Here is a 22,137-nt window from a genome sequence, read left to right on the forward strand (position 1 = left end):
CAACAGCTCAAAGTGGTCCGGGGACTTTTGTTGTACTGCTTCCAGCCAATCGTTGGAGTCAGGAGCAGAAAGACCCGCCCCTTGCCGAGAAACGACGCCAGCCAGCCTTTAAAGCCACCTCCAGCCGCGTCAGAGACCAGAATAACGCCGGAGACGCAGACACAGCACACACGGCTCATTTTCTCTCTTCACCGAGCGCTTGGATCTTTATCGCTATGACTCTGGAAGAGATCCGCGGACAAGAGAACACCATGGAAAACGCTGATAGGTAAATATCTCTCGCCTCTTTTTAAAATGTTACTTAAAAGGCAGGAATATTGAAACGGTTTCATTTGAACGCCCGGTCCTGACGAGATGCTTTTGTCTTTGTTAAGAGTGCAAAGTGCAGGCGCAGCCCTGGAGGAGCTGCTGGTCGCTGCTAAGCAGCAGGACTTCCTGACCGTCGGAGTTTACGAGTCTGCTAAAGTCATGAATGTGTGAGTATCGCGACTTTTCCCACCGCTTTTGCACGTTTGCTGCCAATCAAGTGTGACGGGGTATCATCTGATCGGCCTCCCTCCTCCTCCTCCACAGTGACCCAGACAGCGTGGCATTCTGTGTCCTCGCCACGGATGAGGAGTACGAGTGTGACATTGCGCTTCAGATCCACTTCACCCTCATCCAGGCTTTCTGCTTCGATAATGACATCAACGTGGTGCGCGTGAATGACATCGAGCGCCTGGCGGACCTCGTGGGTGCAGACGAGAGCGGCGAGCCCAAGGACGCGCACTGCATTCTTGTCACGGTGCGTAAAACCCAGAAGCTTGCAGCCAGTGACTCATGCGTGCATGACTCTTTTGGTCGGACTCTTGTGTCTGAAGGTGGCTCTAAACCGTTTTTTGTTTTGTTCATTTCAGAGCCCCAGTGCAAACCCATGGAAAGACCCTGCTCTGGACAAGCTGAGTCTGTTCTGCGAGGAAAGCCGCAGTGCATACGACTGGGTGCCCACCATAACCCTGCCAGAGCGCTGAGGTGACGTCACACCAAAACGCTGCTGATGAGGATCGTGAAAAAGAAAGTCAAGAAGTTGACCTTCAGCTGAGCGACTCGAGGAGCCGTGTGCGTCTGGATTAAGAGGCTCTGGCTGCATCCCCAGTCTGCAACCCTTCCAGAGCGTTCTGGGTCGGCGAGTTGGTTCTGGATCACCCCCATCCCCCTGTGATGATGGGGCTGAAGTTCTGAGATCAGTGTCGACTGAGTCAAATGGCACAACGCTTTATGGACACTGAGGAGGAGGTGGACTGTGCTGGATGGTGACCCTGTGCTGCCCCCATGTGTGGAGCTGAGCAGCGGGGAGAGGTGCAGTGGAATTCTGAAAGTGGAGACCGACTGGATCTCACTACAAAGGAACAGTTCCGGTTCAGAAGATGAAAGTGTCAAAGTGGAATCTTTCTTTTTGAGCGCAGCTATCAGGAACTTCTTGGAATAAGCAGAGACTTTGCTTGCAAATCCTGATAAGAGCTGTGAGACTCTTGTGGACTTCTTTACACACTATCATTATTGTTGAATGTGCATACTGAAGAACGCAACATCCGTTTGAATTGTACTGAAATGCTTTGTGAATAAACATGTAGAATCAAAACTCCTGCTCCTTTTCAAGTTCTTTAAGTTTCTTCTCTTGAGGCGAGCTGACATGCAACCGATTGTGAGGATGCAGAGAGCGTCAGGAAGTGTTACTGGTTCAGTTTCAGAAGAAAAGGGAAAATTTAGGCGGAAGGAAAGTAGCGATCAACATTAAAACATGGCTGAAAGCACTGTTTCCAGGTATTGACCTTTAACCGCACACATGCACCACAAACCACATTAGACACCACGCAACAATAAAGGTGAAAAAGATGTCATGCAGCAGGCAGTGAACATGTTTATAGACCCCCAGAAGCAAGCACGTGTGTGTGAAAGAGAGAGAATCTGCACAGAGCTGTAAGAGAATGAGGGTCACTGAGGGGAAGAAGTGCATGCATGTCAGTGTGTGTGTGTGTGTGTGTGTGAGTGTGTTGCGGTCGGTCCAGAGCAGAAACTGACAGTAATAGGTGGCCCACATCAGAGAGATAGCAGACTTCAGAGAAGCTCTGTTTGATTTTCTTGGCAGGGGACCTCACTCTCAAGCCAGCCGCTGGCCACAGCCTGCTGCACGAGCACACAGGTGCATGCAGGCGAGAACTGACACCTGTGTGTGTGTGTGTGTGTGTGTGTGCAAAAGCATGTGCAGTACAGACAAAAGGAAGGGACGCTGTGGCTTGCAGCTCAGACAGCAGGTAATTACACAGCGTTCTGAGAACAGAGGAAGCCTCTCTTAGACAGAATTACATTTAAAATGCAACTCACGGGAATTTCCGTGGACTTTACTCTCCACACGCCTGCTTTCAATAAAGACTCTCTAAATGACAATAAATGCTTCCCAAAATAGTCATTATAGTCCATGACTGTCAGAACTTTAGATTGAGACAGAATAACTGAACACCCATCTGAAAACCATCAGTCTGCTCTTTGTTTTTTATCTGATGCATTCTGGTTAAATCTGAAACTTTCGTCTGAGTAAAAGCTGAAACACCTGCAAAAGTTCCTGCCAACCGCACAAATCTGGACAACGAAAAGAAAGTTTTCAGAATAAAAGTCCAAGTAAATCTGAGGTCAGTCTCCTTCTAACAGCGTCTTTTGTTTGCTGCAGTTTACAAAACAAACACCAACTTTAATCTTGACCTGATTTAGAAAAATAAGTGACCCGGATTGAAGAGTGGAACTGTTTCCCTGAGTAAACACAGATATGAGTAAGTGTGTTGTTGACCCAGTTTGCACTAATGTCACATTTAATCTGAGAGACATCCTTTTTTACTTTGTGTTCTACGAAACTTTAATCAGCGTATCTGTGAGGCCGACTATCAACTCTCACTTCTGCAGCGGTACGTGCAAGCACGCCTGCTTTAACCCCAAAACCATCACGGCGCTCTCAAGTTGCTCCTCTGGTTGCTGCTGTTTGTCTGCAGCACGCAAACGTCTTCTCCCGACGTCGGCTGTGCTGCCAAAGCCTGGAGCAACGGTCCAGACTGCTGAGGCAGCTGACTGTCTGCTCACAGTCTGAGCCAGAGATTTAGAGCCGCGATTGTCTGAAAGTGAAGGAGTGAGACCAGACAGATGTGCGACTTCCAAATATTAGTGTGCTCACCTTGGGCGCTGAAGTGTGGTAACCAGTGCATAACAGCAGGTTTGTCTAAAGGCCTGTTCTTATCGTCTGTCAGACGGATTCAAGCACTTCCTTTTTTTTTAACCTGCTTTTTCACAGAAAACAAATTTTTTCAACTTACCAGTTTGTGTGCAATGTTTCAGCGAAATGAATTCCGGCACAATAACATAAAATCAGACTTTATTTTACATAAAACTAAAACAAGTCACTTTATTCTACTTTTATTCCAGCTGCACTAAGTAAACTACCTTGTGCTCCATGTTTTTGTTTAAATGGGCCTGCCTGTGCAGCACTTTGGTCAGCTCTCACGCCGTTTTAAACGTGCTGCATAAATAAAGTGGTTTGGTATGTTTCAACAGGAAATCTGGATATTTAAAAAGATGCACCGAAAAGAACTTTTAAAAGTGGGCTTGGACTCGTTCCAGTAACTCTGCTGTGGCCTCCAGTCTGGAAGAACGGCTTGTGAGTCGCTTCAGGAAGTAGAAATTTGTCAGAGGGGGAGGCAGAAACCTGCAGGATTAGCAGTCTTTGTCATTATTGCACGATACGCAAACATGTCGCCCGTGATTATCGAACAGTAACACGACTTTTCCACTGCCTTCATTAGTTCTGCAGCAAGATGTGTTATCTCCACAAATAACACAAGCCTGAAGGATGAAGAATTAAGCCGTCTGCTTCTCATTAGAGATGCAACGATATCACTTCTTTCAAAAACCGATACGATACCGATACTTGGATCGGAATACTCGCTGATACCGAATACCGATACTTCTATCACACAAAAAATGCAATGATTTGGAATACAGATTGTACCGTAAATCCTCTAATATTAGCCTGTATTCAATTAACTGCCAGGTATCATATTTTGGGCGGTGTCGGAGTCGGCGGAGGTGAATAATGGCCGTTTTTTTATTGTGGCCGGGTGGAATGTGGTAACAAGCAAGAACGTGCTGATTATGCTGCAGAACACTCTGGGGAGCAGTAGCAGGGGTTGTATGAACTAGTCACTAGTCGACTTCACCGCTCTATAGTGACTCTTTATGCCTGTCATTGACTAGTCGCTGTCACGTGATGATGACCGGCAAGATGCAGTCCACGGAAAAGACAGCAGCCTGCTGTCAGCAGGTGACAGGTGATGCGCCCCGATCCACAGCAGCGAAAAGCATCAGGCACAAATAAAATAATAAAAAAACAAAAAACATAAAAGGAAATGAGCCGACGTGAACGATCGCGTGTTAAATTAGTTTTTGAGGTGGCGACACCTGATTTGATAACGTTACTGTGGCGGTGCTCAGGACGCAGATGTCTGGAGCGCGTCAACGATCAGAGCTTTGCATGTGCAAGCTGATTAAGGTTAGGATGGGGGTGAGGGGAAGGTTGAATTGCAAGAGGGTAAACGTCACAATTTGGTTAAATGTCCGTTTTACGGCGGGCGTCAGTACCGACGCTCTGGCACAGCGCGTCGCCTCCCGTGGCCGCCAAGCAGCGAGCACTCCGCTGTTTCTGCGGTCGGTAGATCTTTTAGAACTGCAGTTCAAAGGTAACTCATGAGGTGAATATATATGAAGCCAGGTAGCAGTTTCTCTTTAGGATTGAGAGGAGATGCAGGAAGATAATAAACAGGCAGGACAGAAAAATAGTCAAATAGAAACAAGTTAGTTTTTGTACCTGCTGTTGCAACAAACAGACTCCATTGAAGGTAATCAGAAGTGAGGAACAGAAAATGAAATAATTATTTTAATGTTTAGAGCAGCAGGAACGCCGAGAGGCTGCAGACGCATCAGTGAGTTTGCGGCCGCTGCGCGGGGGGGGGGGGGGGGGGGGGCTGAAGCAGAATCTACCGTTGTTAAAAGAAATGTGTTTAACTTTGAAAATGTGGGCGCAATTTTAATTGTCAGAAACTCCAGCGAACCATCAGTTCATTTTGCTCAAATAGAAATTGAGGCCTGCCTCTAATTCTGGTCCTCCTTCCAATAAAAGACCTGGAGCTTGATGAGCTTGAGTCAAATACAGGCCCGGGCCTGTATTAGAGGATTTACGGTATTTTCTTCTCTGCTTTCAACAGGAAAAGCCTGTGAGGTAGATAAAAAGTAAAATGTATGAATAAAAATCATCACAAAACTAAAATATTAGGTGAACAGAAACGACAAGTTACAGTGGAGTCATTTTCATGCAACTGCATTGGTATCGGTTAACTTTTACCGATACCGATACCCGTACCGCATCGGTGCATCCCTACTTCTCATCCACTCACAAACTAGTGCAGCTCTGAATAATTTCTGCCATGTGATGGAGTTGCTAATGCTAACAGTTAAATCTCTCCTGGCTGCAAAATCAGCACAGTCTTCTGTGGTTGTGCACCAAGGTGGGCATCGGCGCTGATCTCGTGGGCACTTGAGCCCGGGAGCACCCACGTAGGATTGATGGCAGTCTGACTAAGAATTGCGCTTGCCCTGCACGACAGTTCCCTCCCCCTGTCTGGCTACTAGTGAGCGTGACGCTTCACGGTCAAACAACGTTGGCAGTCAAAAGAGAGCTCTTCTAGCCAGAGGCCAGAAAGACGAGACCTTTCACTGCCTGCCTTGATTTTGCAAACTCACGCCCTGCACTGATGGACAGAAGAAGACTAGTAGATGCTAGCTTTGACAACACAGAATGTAATGATTCAAGAATGAACAGTGCAGCCTTGACTTGTCTACTCAGGCAGTTAAACTGAAACTCATACCTGGAGACATGTGACCGAAACAGAGCACAGGTGTGGTCGTCGGGGACCTCTTAGCACCTGCACCAACGACACAAACAGAGAGAGCTGATTAGAAGGAGAGGCTAGGGACTCACGTGACCTCGATGGCCTCATTAGTAATAACAATGAGCTCATCAGCGACTCCTATTGCTCTATCAGCATGTTTGTTTCAGACCACACCTCCTAGTTTCAGTACAGGAGAAGCATCTCGGACAAGAGGTGAAACATCTTCGAGGAAAACAAGAAAAGTCCAATTTTTTTTTCCAACTAAACATTCAAGCTTATGACGCCCCAGATGACCGAGAATATGGCAACAATAACAAATAACAACGCGATGAAATGTCATTATAACCAGTGTCAGTGAAACCTTGGCAAGACTTTAAATAATTATAACCACCTGAAAAATTCATATTAGTTTCATTGTACGCGCTGGCATAAGCAAATCCACTCCATTGTTAGTTTCTGAAGAATTTCCCGATTAGGCACAGAAGTCCCTCAGACCCCGGATCGATGCTTACTGGGAGACAGATCCCAAATACCAAATGTTTCAAGAGGAACCTTCTGCATCATTACGGTCGGACTAGTTACAGCATCCAGGATTATATTAAGACATTGGAAGACTAAAGTGCGCCCTGGGATTGATGAATGGATTGCGGAGATGGCGGAAACAGCTGCTTATGAGGCCATGCTCAACAACCTGAAAGGGGACAAGGACACAGACTGGAACAGCTTTTGGGGAACATTGAAAAATGTTACAAAAAACTTTGAAATCTAATGCCTCACTGCCTGGTTTTGGATTCCTAACTGACCCTGAATTAAGTATGGCTACTGGTCTATGTAGCTGTGATAGCTGAACCCGAAACTCTTGGAGTCGTTGGTACCCTGGAAGAGAAAGGGGGTGGTGGTGGTGGGGGGGGGGGGGGGGGGTGCACAAGCCTGTGTGTTTTCTTTTGTTTTTGTATGTTATAAAACATTTCAAAATAATAAAAACTTTAATTATAAAAAAAAAAAGAATTTCCCGATTATATCATCGGCGTACTCCGCAATGGCCAAGTTGCCCTTATTTGCGAGTAGGGTAGGAGTTCACTGGAAGCGCACTTTGGCAGAACTGGTTCGCAGACATGCAAGAAGATTCCTGCTAGTTTAGGAAACCGGTTCCGTGTAAAATATAACACTGAAGGAACAAGATGTTTTTGCAATGCACGGCACGCTGCACGACCCAAATCTCGTAAAACTACTCCCCCCCCCCCCCCCCCCCAAAAAAAAAGCTTTTTACTAACCCTTTGATGCATAATGGTCACTACAGTGGACAGGTACTCAAAATAGTTATTTATTTGTTTTTGCTATTAAGCACAGCTGTTGAGGACTTTATTGCATTTGAGCCCCTCCATTTGGACTTCGGTAAGCCAAGCCAACATATTTCATGCTCAGAATGCACGCTGTCCACTGAGGTGGACATGTAATAAATTATTTGTAAATTATAAAATTTTACAAAAAATATTTGTTGAAATTTGTTTCATTCACACCTAAAGATGAATGAAAAAATTGTTAAAAAAAATCATAGTTGAAGATTTCATAATTCATGCATCAAAGGGTTAACTACTTCACAAAACAAAGAAAAATCTGGAGACAGCATCAATCCATGATGTTTTAGGTACGAGTTCTGTCATGAAAACTTGCAGGAGAAAGCTCTCATTTGGGGCTTCAGAGATATTCTCAGACTTCTGATTTAACTGTAAATGGTTACTGCTTCACACAGAGTTGCTGTGCTCTTCCCAGAGCCATTACCGTGCCGGGTAAGTGTGGGCCTGTCGTCCCATTCCTGCACCGTTTACAGTAACCGCAGCGGGATGAGATTACACGATGAGCTGGCAAAAAGCATCCCCTCGCACCGCCCTGCCAGCTCTGAGCTCTCGTTCTCGCGCGGCTCTGCTGATACCGTCAGATCATGACCCAGCTACTTTGGCAGGGTCTGTGAAGAGATGTAGTGCACTCGACGTGGGTGTTGGGTGTCTAACCTAAGTACAGGGTGCAAGTCACACCTTGGGAGACACCAGCTGGGTCCTAGCTGCTTACAGTGAGCTCATTCCTCAGAGAGTTTCTGTAACGCAGCACAACGTGCGACTTTTAGAAGTGTTTATAGTCAGAATGCAGGGGATTTCTCACTGCTGTGGCGTCCAGGGTGAGTCCTATCAACAACATGCACGCACGCCGACATGATCGTTTGTGATGTCAGTCAGCCCGTAAGGCCAATCTCACCTCAGCACTTTTCCATTTTATGGTTTTTGTTCAGGTAACGTTTGAAACACACGTGCACACACCTGTGCTGCTCGGATGACCGCACTGATGAGATCACCTGATCCAGACCCGTCAGCTTAGACGTAATGATCTATGCAGAGCCTATAATTTGAAGCGAGCAAAGCAGGTGCTTGTAAGCTAAGGGGAGTATGACCAGGTTAGACACACACACACACACACACACACACACACACGCACGCACGCACGCACACACACAAACCTGACCCACACTTTAGAGACTCACTGTGCCCTGTTGAGGGATAGAGTGACACATGCACAGCAGGTCATTGGATGTGAGGTCATGACACAAACAAAACTCCTGGTAATACCAAGTGCCATTCTGCAGCTAATCTGAAACGAATTCATGGCGGATGAGCTCAGAAGGTGAACCAAAACCAGTCAGATTAGAACATAAATCCAGCTCTGGCTGGAGGGTGCAGTCATTCGATTGTTTGTTTTGACATTGTTATTGTCTGTCGTTGCTGGGCGATTGCATCAGGGTGTTTGTTCAGAAGCATTCAAATAGAGTGACCGATTGAAATGTCAGGTATTTTTGTGCAAGCTCTAAAATAAATTAGCAAAAAAAAAAAAGATATTAAAGCTGTTTGCAATGAGTTTATATCTATTCTGCACAGTTCTGTGAAACCAAAGATTTTAATTTCCTGTTTCTGCTTTTTCCAACTCTTAAATCTTTCGGATGAGGCAACAAACGTCTGCATCAAGAATAAAACAAATATTCTGTAGAAGGCTGAGACGAAAGAAAACTTTTGAAAGGTGTTTTATCTGGAGAACACACATTTCAGAATAAAAAACTCATGCCAGCTGTCAAACAGAATGGGCTGCATGGTGGCGCAGTGGTTAGCACTGTTGCACGAGGGTTGCAGGTTTGAAACTCGGCTCGGCTGCGGCCCTTCTGCGTGGAGTTGCGTGTTCTCCCTGTGCATGCGTGGGTTTCTTCCGGGTACTCCGGTTTCCCCCACAGATCACAACATGCCCTATAGGTTATAAACTGTTAGTCGCTTTGGATAAAAGCGTCCGCTAAATGAATAAACATAAACACGCGGTGGTAGTGTGATGGTCTGGGGCTGCTCTCTTGGACAGCTTGCCGTAATTGATGGAACCATCTGCTGTCTTCCTACAAATCCTGAAGATATCTGACCTTTGACCTTAAACAGACTGCCATTCTGGAAAACCCTTCGATGCGACTGATGTAAGGATGAGAGGCACACAATATCGCAGCAACACGAGGGACTCATCAACAGCTTTTGCAGATGTTTGATTGTAGTTGTTGCTAACCAACACATGCGACATAAAAATGAAAAGAAGAAATGTGTAAAAAAAAAAATCCGGTTTGATCTTGTCTGCTTTAAAGGAACATTCCATAAGTCAACAAGATTCTTCCTGGATCGACTTGTGATTGTTTTGGTTTTCAATTAAAGTTGCAAAAAGAAAAATTAAACACAAGAAAAACATTTTTGTAAGTGTTTTATGGTCATACTAGATTTTTTTCAACAATTTTAAAGCTCTCATTTACTCAAGAAGTCTCCAGTGGTCTCGAGTATAAATGAGTGCCTTGTGAGTAATTTTGTGTGAAAAAAAAGCTCAGGCTCTTTTGCTACTGGAAGTAAAAGTTAGCTGGATGAGAGGGAGGCATAAAACGGCAGGATTCTCTGTCTTACTCATTAATATTAATGATATCGGACTGGCTAACAGCAGGGCAGCTCTTCCACTACCTTTGTTTGCGCTGCAAAACAAACGTTTTATCCTCCCTCCCCCCAAAACTATCCACCCATCTATCTATTTTCGGTCGCTTATCCAGAGTCGGGTCGCGGGGGCAGTAGCCTAAGCAGAGAGGCCTAGACATCCTTCTCCCTAGCCACTTGGGCCAGCTTCTTCAGGGGAATCCCAAGGCATTCCCCGGCCAGCTGAGAGACATAGTCCCTACAGCGTGTCCTGGGTCTTCCTTTAGGTCATCTTCTGCTCAGACGTGCTTGGAAAACTTCACCAGGGAGGCGTCCAGGAGGCATCCTAACCAGAGACCCGAGCCACTTCAGCTGGCTTATCTCAATGTGGAGGAGCAGCAGGTCTACTCCAAGCCCCTCCCAGATGACTGAAATTCTTCTCCTATCTCTAAGGGAGAGCCCAGACACTTGGCGGAGAAAACTAATTTAGCCTGCTTGTGTCCGCGATCTCATTCTCCCGGTCACTACCCAAAGCTCATGACCACAGGTGAGGGTAGGAACGCAGATCGACCGGTAAATTGAGAGCTTTGCCTTCTGGCTCAGCTCCCTCTTCACCACGAAAGACCGGTACAACGCCTGCATCACTGCAGACGCAGCACCGATCTGTCTGTCCATTTTGCACTTCATCCTCCCCTCACTTATGAACAAGATACTTACACTTCTTGAGACAGGGCCTCATTCCTGACCAGAAGAAGGCTTTCTACCCTTTTCTGATTTAAGACCATGGTCTCGGATTTAGAGGAGCTGATTCTCATCCCAGCCGCTTCACACTCAGCTGCGAAGCGCTACAGCAAAAGCTGGAGTTCACGTTCTGATGAAGCCATCGGGACCACATCATCTGCAAAAAGCCGAGACCTGATCCTTAGATCTCCTCAAAACCTTGGCTGTGCCCAGAAACCCTGTCCACAAAAGTTATGAACATAATCAGTGACAAAGGGCAGCCACGACAGAGTCCAACACGCACCAGAAATTAGCCCGATATAGGGACCTAACAACCTGCATCAGAAAATACAAACAAACAAACAAACACACACACACACACACACACACACACACACACACACACACACACACACACACACACACACACACACACACACACACACACACACACACACACACACACACAAGCCTAAAAGATTTCTGCCATGTTGTGGAGTTGCTAATGCTAATCATTAGCTTCTACTAGCTAAAGGCCTTCTTTCATTTTGAACACATGCTGAAGGGCTTATACAGTACTATGCCTAAACTTTATATTTTCATTGAATAAAAGGAAGATATTTGAAAATAAAACCAGTTTTTAATGATCCAACTCTGCTTAGCTAATCCGGTTTAAAACAGCGCCTCTAGCTGGAAACCGGAAGTGACGCACACGGAGGAAAACATTTCAGACTCTACTGAGCAATGGATTCACGGCAGCAGGACGAGACACCCGCATTTGAACACGGATTTACAGTTATTTATCATACTGAAGGTACACAGCCTTACAGTTTTGAGCTAGCAGCAAGAGGAAATGAGATGTCTCACTCCCCTGTCGGCTCTCTCCTAGACACTAAGCTAAGGTATCCAGCACACTTTAGATTGAACTAGCTTAATTAGCTTAAAAGGTGATTCAACCACTGAATCAAGTGTGTCGGAGCAGAGAAACCCCCTAAAACATGCAGGATACTGGCCCTCCAGGCCCGGAATTGAATTCCCCTCACTAAGCCAACAGCTGCAATCTCCGGTCCCGAGCCAAAATGGGTGAGTTCACGGATGTTCATTTTCAGTGTAACGTAGACCTGAGCGGCTTGTCTAATCCGAGCATTTCCTACTACTGGTGGCTAACGCACATTCAGCCTGCACGTGAAACTCTGTGACCGATCATATTTAAAAAATAACAAGTTTAAAAAAAAGTTTTCTCAGTGAAATTGCTCCTAAAACAAGTCCAGAAGAAGATTTTGTCACCAAATAAAACAACATGTGATGAATGCAATAGAGTTCTCTTATCTCCTGTCTACCTCTGAATTCCTCTCATACTTCCAGGTTCACCCCGGGTGTCGGTCTGGCTGGACTGGGCCCGCGCTAAGTGGTTTGCTAAAAATGGGGAACAGACTGTAACCTCGCTGGGGCTAACACATAGCTCACATAGCTAGCTTATCCTTCCAGAGGCACATGTACTTTAAGCCATGCCAGGAATCCTCTCTCAGAACCCGCTGTCCTCAGGCGGAGCAGCAGGCAAAGAAGGCTCGGGCTGCAGGAGGAGTTATGGACTAACACTGTGCCAGACATTTAAATAAAATGTGGTTACATGCCGATCTCGTTGGCTCATCTGATTAGGGATTTTTTTCCCCTCTTGTTGCTGCTGACTCACGGTATGTAGACAAAGTAAGGGCCAGACAGACTGATTGTGCTACATCAAGGGGAGATTGAATGAGAGTGACACAGTTACATAGCAAGGAGGGTCTAAATTCCTCCACAGGAAAGCTTAAGAGTGTTTCAGGCTAAACATAGGTGTGTCTGAAATAGAAGCATTTGTTCTTATCCAAGTGGATGGTTTGATTCTAGACCAAGTTTGCAGAAGGAGACGTAACCTTGAGCAATTTCTTTGCACGCAGGAAGGCTAATTAACAATGCAGCTGCTAAAGTGGTGCAAGTTTGATTAAGAAAGATCCAAAAAGTTGTCTGTGCCGTAAAAAAAATGGAAGCATAAAGTGGAGGAGGAGCCTTAGAAAGGCTTGCTGTCTTTGTGCTGCGTCATCACTCGCTTACAGTTCAGGGCTATTAAGGGAATGATGATGCAGCAGCTCACGAACAGACAAGTTGATTTTCTTCAACAGAGCTTGTGTGTGTGTGTGTGTGTGTGTGTGTGTGTGTGTGTGTGTGTGTGTGTGTGTGTGTGTGTGTGTGTGTAATGATAGATTCAACCATGCACAGATAAACAGCAAAGCATAACAAGAAAAGCATGTGATGCACCGTCTCACCTCCTGCATGGAGACATCGGTCAAAAACTGAAACACGAAACTGACCACAACATGTTTTTAATTTTGCATGGGCCTGTGTGTGTGTGTGTGTGTGTGTGTGTGTGTGTGTGTGTGTGTGTGTGAGAGAGAGTTTAAAAGAAAAATATGTTCCTTGAACCTCTCAAGTATTGCATAATAGCATCAGGTCTAAACTGGCCGACCATATTCTTGGCAACCTATCTTATCTAACGCTGCCTCCACTCTGACAACGGCATCTGAACGGTGGCTGATAAACAAAAAATAAAACCTCGGTGTTCAAACACTAAAGATGAATTTTGAGTTCATGCATTTTTATTTTTTTTTAATAATTAAAGAAAAGAAACACTGAAAACAGTTTAGTTTTTGCACGGGAGCACATTTGCAGGCTTGAATCCGGTTGCTCCACATGCACAGTTTGAATTTGCATTCCCTCTCCGAGGAAGATTTGAGAGTGCAATCAGAGCCGTGCAAGGAGAAACGTGGGCTTTTTCAAGGACTTTTTGAGAGACTGATGCAATTGCTGCTCTTTCTTACACCGGAGCGTTTTTTCATAGCAACATGTCTTAGTTAACCTAGTAACACACCACTAAGGGTGCATGGCAACAGTGTTTCGCATCCCTCCTCTTTCTTACACACACACACACACACACACACACACACACACACACACACACACACACACACACACACACACACACACACACACACACACACACCGCCACTGTTTCTGCACCTTTTGTCTTTGTGCAACTCCAACAAACACACACACATATAAACACGCTTTTTGTTTATGTGTCGGCACATGTCATTGATGGAAAACAAAAATAAGCTTTTTGTTTTGCCAGTGTCACTTAATCCATGGAGATGGATGGACCGGCAAAAGGAAAACAGGAAGGGTGGGGGGAAGGGGGTTGTGCTTCTGCCTCAGCCAATCAGAGGGCAGGATTAGTCAGAGGCAGTCATAAACACGAGGTGTTGCTGTTGGTAACAGAAATCTGATTGGATGCCAGGAGTTCTTGCTCAATCTGATAGGTGTCCGTGTGTGTGAGTATTTTGATGAGTGTTTTTCTGCTGTTCTGTTCTTAAATAACTTTGTTATTCTCTCCCTCCTCCTGTTTTTACTCACAGAGGAGGGGCCACAGCCCGATAACCGACACTTTTTCATTAATATTTGTGCAAAATGTTTTTCCCTTTCTTCTATGTTGTGGTCTTCTGAACTGCGGTTACCTTTTTGCGCTGGAAAAGTAAACACACAGCAGCAGAACAAGGTTGGACATCCTGTAAAATCACATGGGGCGGGGGGAGCATGTGATGTTAGTGTGTGAATAGGTTGATGACACTATTGCATGATGCACTTGCACCTGATTTCCGCACTGGGGTGAAAGCAGGTGACCTTTCCAGATATTTTGATATCTAAATTACTCTGATGTCCAGGTTTATCTTTATTTTGTGCCAAACATTTGCTCTTATTTGACTTTACAACAACATGAATTTTCCTTGAGCTCATCTGAAGTCACGCTCTCACAAGCACAGCGAGGCACATGTCGGGTTTGTTTACAAGAGTTTCCTTCCTGAAAGGGGTGTCTCCACATGGGCGGCATTCCGGTGTTGCTTTGGAAACAGCGTACCCACAGCAGCCAATGGGAAGGTGCGGATTATGACGTGTGTTTGCAAATTAATCAAACAGTTTCATCCTGTCTGGCGGCGTGTTGACAGGGGGAGATTTTTGTAATCAGCTCACTAAAGGAAAAGAGAAAAAAAATGCCGCCTGGTAATAAAAACACTGGGCTGAGCCAATTAAAAACATGCAATAATTAGTGTGTGTGTCTGCGTTTTGATCATGATGATTTCCTGAAGGTTTCTGTCAATGCACGTGTACGAGTGTGCACGTGTGCCCCTTACAGCTGTTGTTGTTTTGACAGAGGCGGATCGCCCTTTTTACACCTGTAATTGGGCCTCGTTTATTTACATTTTCATCGTTATAGGCTCAAAAAACAGAAATGGTAGTGTCTGTCCTGTTGTGGTGAACTCATGTGCACAAACAAAGCTCAGAACATGCATGGACTTCCATCCATTGTCTTTACCCGTTCATCCACGCAGGGTCACGGCGGGGGGCTGGTGCCTATCTCCAGCAGTCTTCGGTCAAACAGGTGGGGTACACCCTGGACAGGTTGCCAGTCCATCACAGGGCAACTCAGATGACACACACAGGACAAACAATCATGCACACACACACACACCTAAGGACGATTTTAGAGAGGCCAATCAACCAGACATGTTTTTGGACTGTAGTACCTGGAGAGAACCTATGCATGCACAGGGAGATTATGCAAACTCCATGCAGAAAGACCACAGGCCGGGATGTGAATCCAGGACCTCCTTGCCGCAAGGCAACAGCGCTAACCACTGCACCACTGTGCACCTGACCATGCATGGACTTGTGTGTGTGTGTGTGTGTGTGAAAAATAAAAAAGTCTTTCTTGTTCATTTTGTAATCTGGATTTGCTCGTGTGTTGCAAACATCTGCAGTCATTTAAATATGTTCACTGAGCTGTTAGGTTAAGTGTGGTCTGTGTGTGTCTGAGCGACAGCTGATCTCGAGTCAGGACCGTGTGTTACCTGCCACACAGGATGCAGCTGCAGCATGTAAACAATAGCAGCTCAAAATTGTATTTCTGTGTGTTTCATAATGCACGTGTGTGTGTGTGTAGGTGTGTGTGTATGTGTGTGTGTTTTTTCCTGCACATTTTCTTCAAACAGCGTTTCTTTGTCATTTCTGTCTTCAATCCACATGCTCTTTAGCTCAGGGTGCCTTCAGGGAAGAAGACCAGTAATCTCATCAGTAATCCACTGAGTCCAGGCTGTTTTCTTTTTATTCAGCAGTCATGTTGCGTGTGAGTGCAATCACATTTGCCTAATCACTGGAAAACAGGGATCTAGTAAATGTAAATCTAGTAAAGAAATCCTTGGTTGATCTCTTCTCTTAAAGGTACATTTGAGAACGGCCCTTCTGGAGCGCCAGTGACTATCTTAGGGTCGTTTCTAGTTGAAAGAAGGGAACAAAGCCATGTTTAAGCAACACACACACACACACACACACACACACACACACACACACACACACACACACACACACACACACACACACACACACACACACAGAGCATATTTTTCTCGAAATCAGCTTCTGCTTTTAGGTGTTTTTTGGTTTGTTTCCTGCAGCAGAGCTCCGAACGAACAGTTTAACGACACAAAGAGAGGGGCTAGACAACCACACGGTCCTCAGTAGACTCCCCGTCTCTGCCCCGCAACTCGTGCACGTTCAACCCGTCTGTTTCTGCTGCAAACAAACTCAGACAAGCATGTCTGCTCAGACGTCGGCTCGGCCGCAGTCAAACGTCTCGGTGCATTTCTCAATCAACGAGAATCTAAAGATTGGTCAGGTTTTTGTGAATGAGTGAGCCTGTGTCAGTGCACTCATGCTTGCATGTAAGCAAGGAGGAGGGATTAGGAAGCTCTGAATCTGATGTACAGCATAATGCTTGTTTCTTGTACAGTATGGAGCACTGTGCGCAGCGTGCGTGTGGGGCATTGTGTGTGTAGGCTCAGTGTGGGCAAGCCTTGGAGTGAGATAACTTACTGACGTCTGAGTTGGAAACTGACAAAGATGGACTGTGTTGCCTTTGTGGGCGAAAGAACAAAGCAGCTGAGAGTCCCTCTGTTGCAGCGCTTGTGCGTATTTGTATTTTCGGTGGGTGTTTGGAGCTTTACTTCTTATTAAGAAAAAAGGTTTTATGGAAAAGGTGCACTTTCTTATTTGGTTTTCTTCTTCTTCTTCACACAAAGCGTGGCAAATGAGTCAAAATCCAAAGTGCATGCATCTCTGCAAGGCCTGCAGGACGGAGTGATCGAGCCACACAACTGCTTGTCCTTTCCAGCTCTTTCAGCTCTCAGTGAAGCCAGACATGAGTCGCCTCCCATTCAAATACGGTCCTCTTTGTTGGGCTGGATTCAGAAGCGGTGAACGTCTCTTCAAACAGACACATGCAAACACACATAAATACACGCACACACAAGTCCCCCCAGGGCTTGTCTCTTTTGATCTGGATCCTACTCAGCCATACACAGAGCAGCAGGTGTGAGGCAGCCGTCAGGTGTGTGTGTGTGTGTGTGTGTGTGTGTCATCAACCATATGGCCCTTAAGTTGCTAACTACACATCTAACCCTCCCCATTCACCCTCTCAAGTAAATCAGTCTGCATATAAACACACGCGCTCTTTCACATTGTTTCCTAAGCAGCTGTGGAACACAGAGAAGGTGCAGCCGACAGCAAATCAGAGCAGCTTCTGAGCCGGTGCTCCTCCAATAAGGAGGCTGAAGCCGAGCTCGATCAGCGAGAGGGCCAATCCGGCATTCACAGTGAGGGATAACCAATAAGCAGCGGGGGACTGGTCCTGGAGCAGTTGGAGATAGCCTTAAACCAATCAGAAGATGGGTTTCTGTGCACTGATGTGTTGTTTTTGAAGCTTTGCTGTAAAGAAACTTTCTCTTTGTGGTCAAACATGCAAGAACTTAATGCCCTTGTTGGGGATCTGAACTCCGCCACTCAGAGAGCAATCCCAGCGTACACAAGAGTTGTGCGTTAGAGAGCAAATCCTGACAGGTTTTTTTTTATTTTTATTTTTGAAAACCTGAAAACGGACGCTGGTCTGCAGGCGATGTCGCAAGATGATGAAATTGTCAAACTGAACAGCGCAAACAATGCACGAAGGCTTCTGTTGTGGAGGTTTTGGAAAAGTTACACCACCTCATGACGGGACTGTCTGGATGTCTTTGTCTGCGTGGACGTGTCTCTATATGTCTCAGGAAGCGTGCCGGTGGGCTTGTCCTAAAGCCTCGTCTTCATGGACAATAAAGCAAAGCGGCGTTACATTGACACGCGTGCTGCCAACTGTTGCCGAAAGACAAAGAGAGCATAAAAAACACTTTATAGACTGTGAAGCCCCCCCCCCCCCCCCCCCCAGACGTCCCAATGTCCACGGCACACTCCAAAATCATGAGCTGCACACACACACACACACACACACCCCGATCCCGGCTCCATTGTCCCTGCTGAATGAGTGGAGGGGTGTGTATGTCTCTGTGGGTGAGTGTGTGCAAGGACAGCTGGCTCTCCGGCTCCATTAGCAGCAGCTGCCCCGGCCTCAGACCCTCAGGGTGGAACCATGTAGATTAGAGGGTGGGTGGAGTGTGCGTGTGCAGTCAGGAGATGTGTGGCCCAGTCAGTAGATGAATGGGCCCCTCTACTTTGTTCCACCTCCTTGGCCCTTTTTTATTCTCCTACTAGCATCTATTTTCAAAAACAGCAACAAAAAGAAGAAGATTTTTCTTTTCCTAAATGAAAACCTTGAGATGCAGCGTAATTAGAGGGCAAAGGGTAAACAAATACACAAGCAGGAAAAGAAGGGCAGACAGTGAAAGTGGACCGTGGCAGCCACTCTGAAGGCTGGATGGAGGGCTGGAATCAGCGGCAGACAGGCAGAGAGCTTTGGGTGGTGCTAAGTGGGGGCCAGCGAGGGTGGCTTTGGTGACAGCTGTTCCTCCTGCCTGGATATCTGAGCCAGGCCCTTTCAAACATCCAAGGCTGTGTGATGAAGAATGAAAGCGTGTGTGCAGACAGAGTATAAGGAGCTTTTTGGGAAACCGATTGGCTTCGGGCCAAGAAATAAAGAGCGGCACGCTTCGCCCAAACCTCTCCGCACGTCTAAAACAAAAGCAGCACTCTGGGTGGCGGAGGTGACCAAGCATCACCTAGAGATGCATTTATAGCTCTGTTTTTCCATCCACTCAGATTTATTCCAACACAAAGGCCTCTCCAGGAAAAGAGCTGTTGACACAGAGCGGTCATTTGGAGCTCAACAACAACATGATATTTACTCAGAGCAACGGGAGAAGTATCTGCTCATTCTGGTGCCGTCCAGCCCTCGCCTCGAAAACATCGTGAAAAGTACACAAATCGACTGGTTAAAAGCCTCAAAGAGCGTTGAGTCATGTGTTTGCAAAATCCAGATAATGGAGATAAATTGGGATAAATGAAGTCTTAACGGAGGGATGGTGTGTGACACACGCGAAGCTGACCTTCAGGGAGGCTTCAGATGGGGTCAAAGGGCTCCGCTTTAAACTGTTTTCACAGAAAAGCACGGACGTAGGATCCTTCTACAACCTCCGCATGTCTGCTCTCCTCCTCCTACCTTGGATCCTCCACACGCACCGCACACCCGCTGACCCTTGTTGCCACGACAACATGTCAGTCTGATCCAGAGTGACGGTTCTATTAAGGCTGTCATTGTCTCTCGTAACAACCGACGAGCAAACCCCCAATTAAGGGCGAGGGATGCTCCAGAAATGAAAATGACGGTTGATTCAATTAAAAAGGCTTTCGTCTGCTCCGTCTTGTTTGTCCAACACGTTATTAGCTGGTCATAAAAAAAGTCCTTTGTGTCAGAATGTAAATTCAATAGAAAAAAAAAGCAAGTGCATTTTTTTAAATGCAAGTTTGAAAAAATGAGAACAGTTGATCCCCTTATGGCTCGTGTCGGCCTCTGAATGGGTCATTCAGAAAACTGTGCTGAATTTGCTGAATGTTAAATTACCCACGGCAACCGCCTGCAGGGTGTGAGCAGATACTGGGGGGTGCTCTGAAAGCAGCAGGGCAGTTAGGAGACACACAAAAAAGCAATAATGCAACGCCTAATTCTAAATCGTGTCTGATTCTGTGACTTAAATAAAAATAATTATGTGAAAACACGCAAACATCATGCAATAAGGTATCTGCAGCGTGTGCACACCGACTTAACCACAAATAAACAACAAATGTAGACTTTTTTTTGCTGTTTTTACAAGTTGGTGAAAATTCTGCTGGACCTTTGTTTATAAGTTAATTTTTTATTTTGGATATAATGCAGATTAGGTTTTTCTTTAACTAGTTTTTAAGTTATTGCGTTGAACAAATCTGGTTAATGTTTTCTTTTGTCCCATCAGACACATCCCCAAGTAATTTAACCAATAATTCCAATACGTAAACAGCCAGACAACATGAAAATGTTAACATTTATATTTTATAATTTTACGCATTTTTGGCTTAAAGGAGACACACAGTTATAATAGTTGGTCGATAAAAACAAACAAAAAAAGTTTATGAAGTTCTTTGCACTAAACCCCTCTCCCAAAAGGTGATCTCAGCAGCTTTATTCTTGACATTTTCCAGACTGAGTCGTTTCAGGGCTCTGTCACTTTAAGAATACAAGCTGGAGCTGGCCACACCCACACATCCGCCGCTCGGGCTGCTATTAGCTTAGAAGCTCCAATATCTGGCAGGGGCTCAGAGTATCACAACCAGAATCAGAGGGGTTTATTGCCATATGTGCGAGAAATCACAACATTAGCAAATTGCTGCGGTACTTGGCGCAAAAAATAAAAATAAAAATAAGAGATGAGCAAATATAGGAAGTAAGAATATAATCATGATAAAATAACCCTAACCAGCTCAGTTGCCTAGTGGTAGAGTGTCCACCCTGAGACCGGGAGATCAGGGTTCAATTCCTGGTCAGGTCATACCAAAGACTCTGAAAAAAATGGGACCCAATGCCTCCCTGCTTGACACTCAGCATTAAGGAGTTGGATTGGGGGGGTTAAACCACCAAATGGTTCCCGAGCGCGGTTGTGTCTCCCCCAGGAGATGGGTCAAATGCAGAGAACAAATTTCGCACACACATCAGTGTGTGTGAAAACTAAGGGGACTTTAAAGCTTCTTTCCGGAGTATTTATCTTATCTGATGGCGCCATCTAGTGGCTGACAAGCATATCACACAAAAAGTCTATTCCTCTGTTTGTTTAAGACGGCGACTTCACGCTTCTGTTTATAAATGTGCTTCTTAGCCAACAAACGGAGCTAAAACACGTTGTTTTACGAGTATTATTCTCATGTCATGTTGTGTTTTCATATATTTATTTTAGAGACTTACTTGTCGGTGAAAAGTTAATCAACTCTGCATCAGCCTAGGTATTCCTTAAATTTGAAGCAAGTAAGCGGTAGTCTAACGCTATTGTTAGTTCTGGTCGGCGCTCAGTTTCCTATTGCACGGAGCTCTGCGGGGCAGGGAGCGTGCTTAGCAAAAAAAAAAAGACGTATTGCTTACACTTTATCACAGTACATGATGAGATAATCACTTTTACGGATTTCTGAAAAAACATGTATCATTTCTGAAAGGGGAAAACTCTGGAAGGCAGCTTTAACTTTAATAATTATATAAAGTGGCAATAAGACGGGTCAGCTGTTATCCAACCTGCACGCCTCAACCAATGACCTTCCCAGCCGAGCGTACAGCACACTGCAGCTTCTTCTTGTCCCTGGTGGCAGCTCCAGCATACCACACCGTGACTGAGGAGGTAAGAATGGGCTCGATGACTGCTGTGTAGAACTGCGTCATGTAAAAGAAGTTAATTTACATCTAATTAAGGACCCGTGAGACATAAGATTCCATAGTGAATATGAAATCAATCTTACGGACCGTTGGGTTATTTTAACCAGAAGATTGGAACTTTTTATTGCAGGGATTATGTAACACTTTGTATTAACTGAGAGACAAGAGAAGAGGGAGAGTCCTTTAAAACGTTTAAGATGATTTATTTCTAAACAATTTAAACAATTTTAAACAAGACTAACTCTACTCTAAATGATGGATGGATCTGGTGTAATGAGACGTGAGATGGATGGTGTATGTGTGAGTGATGTTTAATCAGAACTCTCGTATCCGGAGAAGCAAGTCTGAATGAGGTTGTGATGTTTTGCTTCTAGCTATGATCAGAGTTTGATTAGAGTTTCATAAACACATGAGACACCATATTGTCGCTCCACACATACCCTTGATGAGACCTCCGTACAGATCCAGAATGCCAGGTCCTCGGACCGCCCTTTCGGTACAGGAGCCGATACAGTGTCAGCAGTACGACAAACTAGTCTTTGGATTGTCTCCAGGTAAAAAGCGACAGGTGGTTCACAGCGTCAGATGGACCCCCCTTGAGTCAGTGAGTTCAGCTTTTATTCTGAAAGGAATCGTTGCTTGGTTGGTAAAATGCAACAGATTTTATCCA

At 45.4% G+C, this 22,137-nt stretch overlaps 1 protein-coding gene across 1 annotated transcript; it reads left to right on the plus strand.

Annotated features, from left to right (window-relative positions):
- Positions 1-1,621, plus strand: gadd45ga (growth arrest and DNA-damage-inducible, gamma a). Its single transcript, XM_015972880.3, has 4 exons — positions 1-268; positions 375-476; positions 574-784; positions 897-1,621. The coding sequence occupies exons 1-4, from the start codon at positions 216-218 to the stop codon at positions 1,008-1,010; spliced, it is 480 nt and encodes a 159-aa protein (XP_015828366.1). The 5' UTR covers positions 1-215; the 3' UTR covers positions 1,011-1,621.
- The last annotated feature ends 20,516 nt before the right edge of the window (positions 1,622-22,137 follow it).

Source organism: Nothobranchius furzeri, chromosome 17, assembly GCF_043380555.1.
Source record: "Nothobranchius furzeri strain GRZ-AD chromosome 17, NfurGRZ-RIMD1, whole genome shotgun sequence".
In the NCBI taxonomy this organism is placed as follows: domain Eukaryota; kingdom Metazoa; phylum Chordata; class Actinopteri; order Cyprinodontiformes; family Nothobranchiidae; genus Nothobranchius; species Nothobranchius furzeri.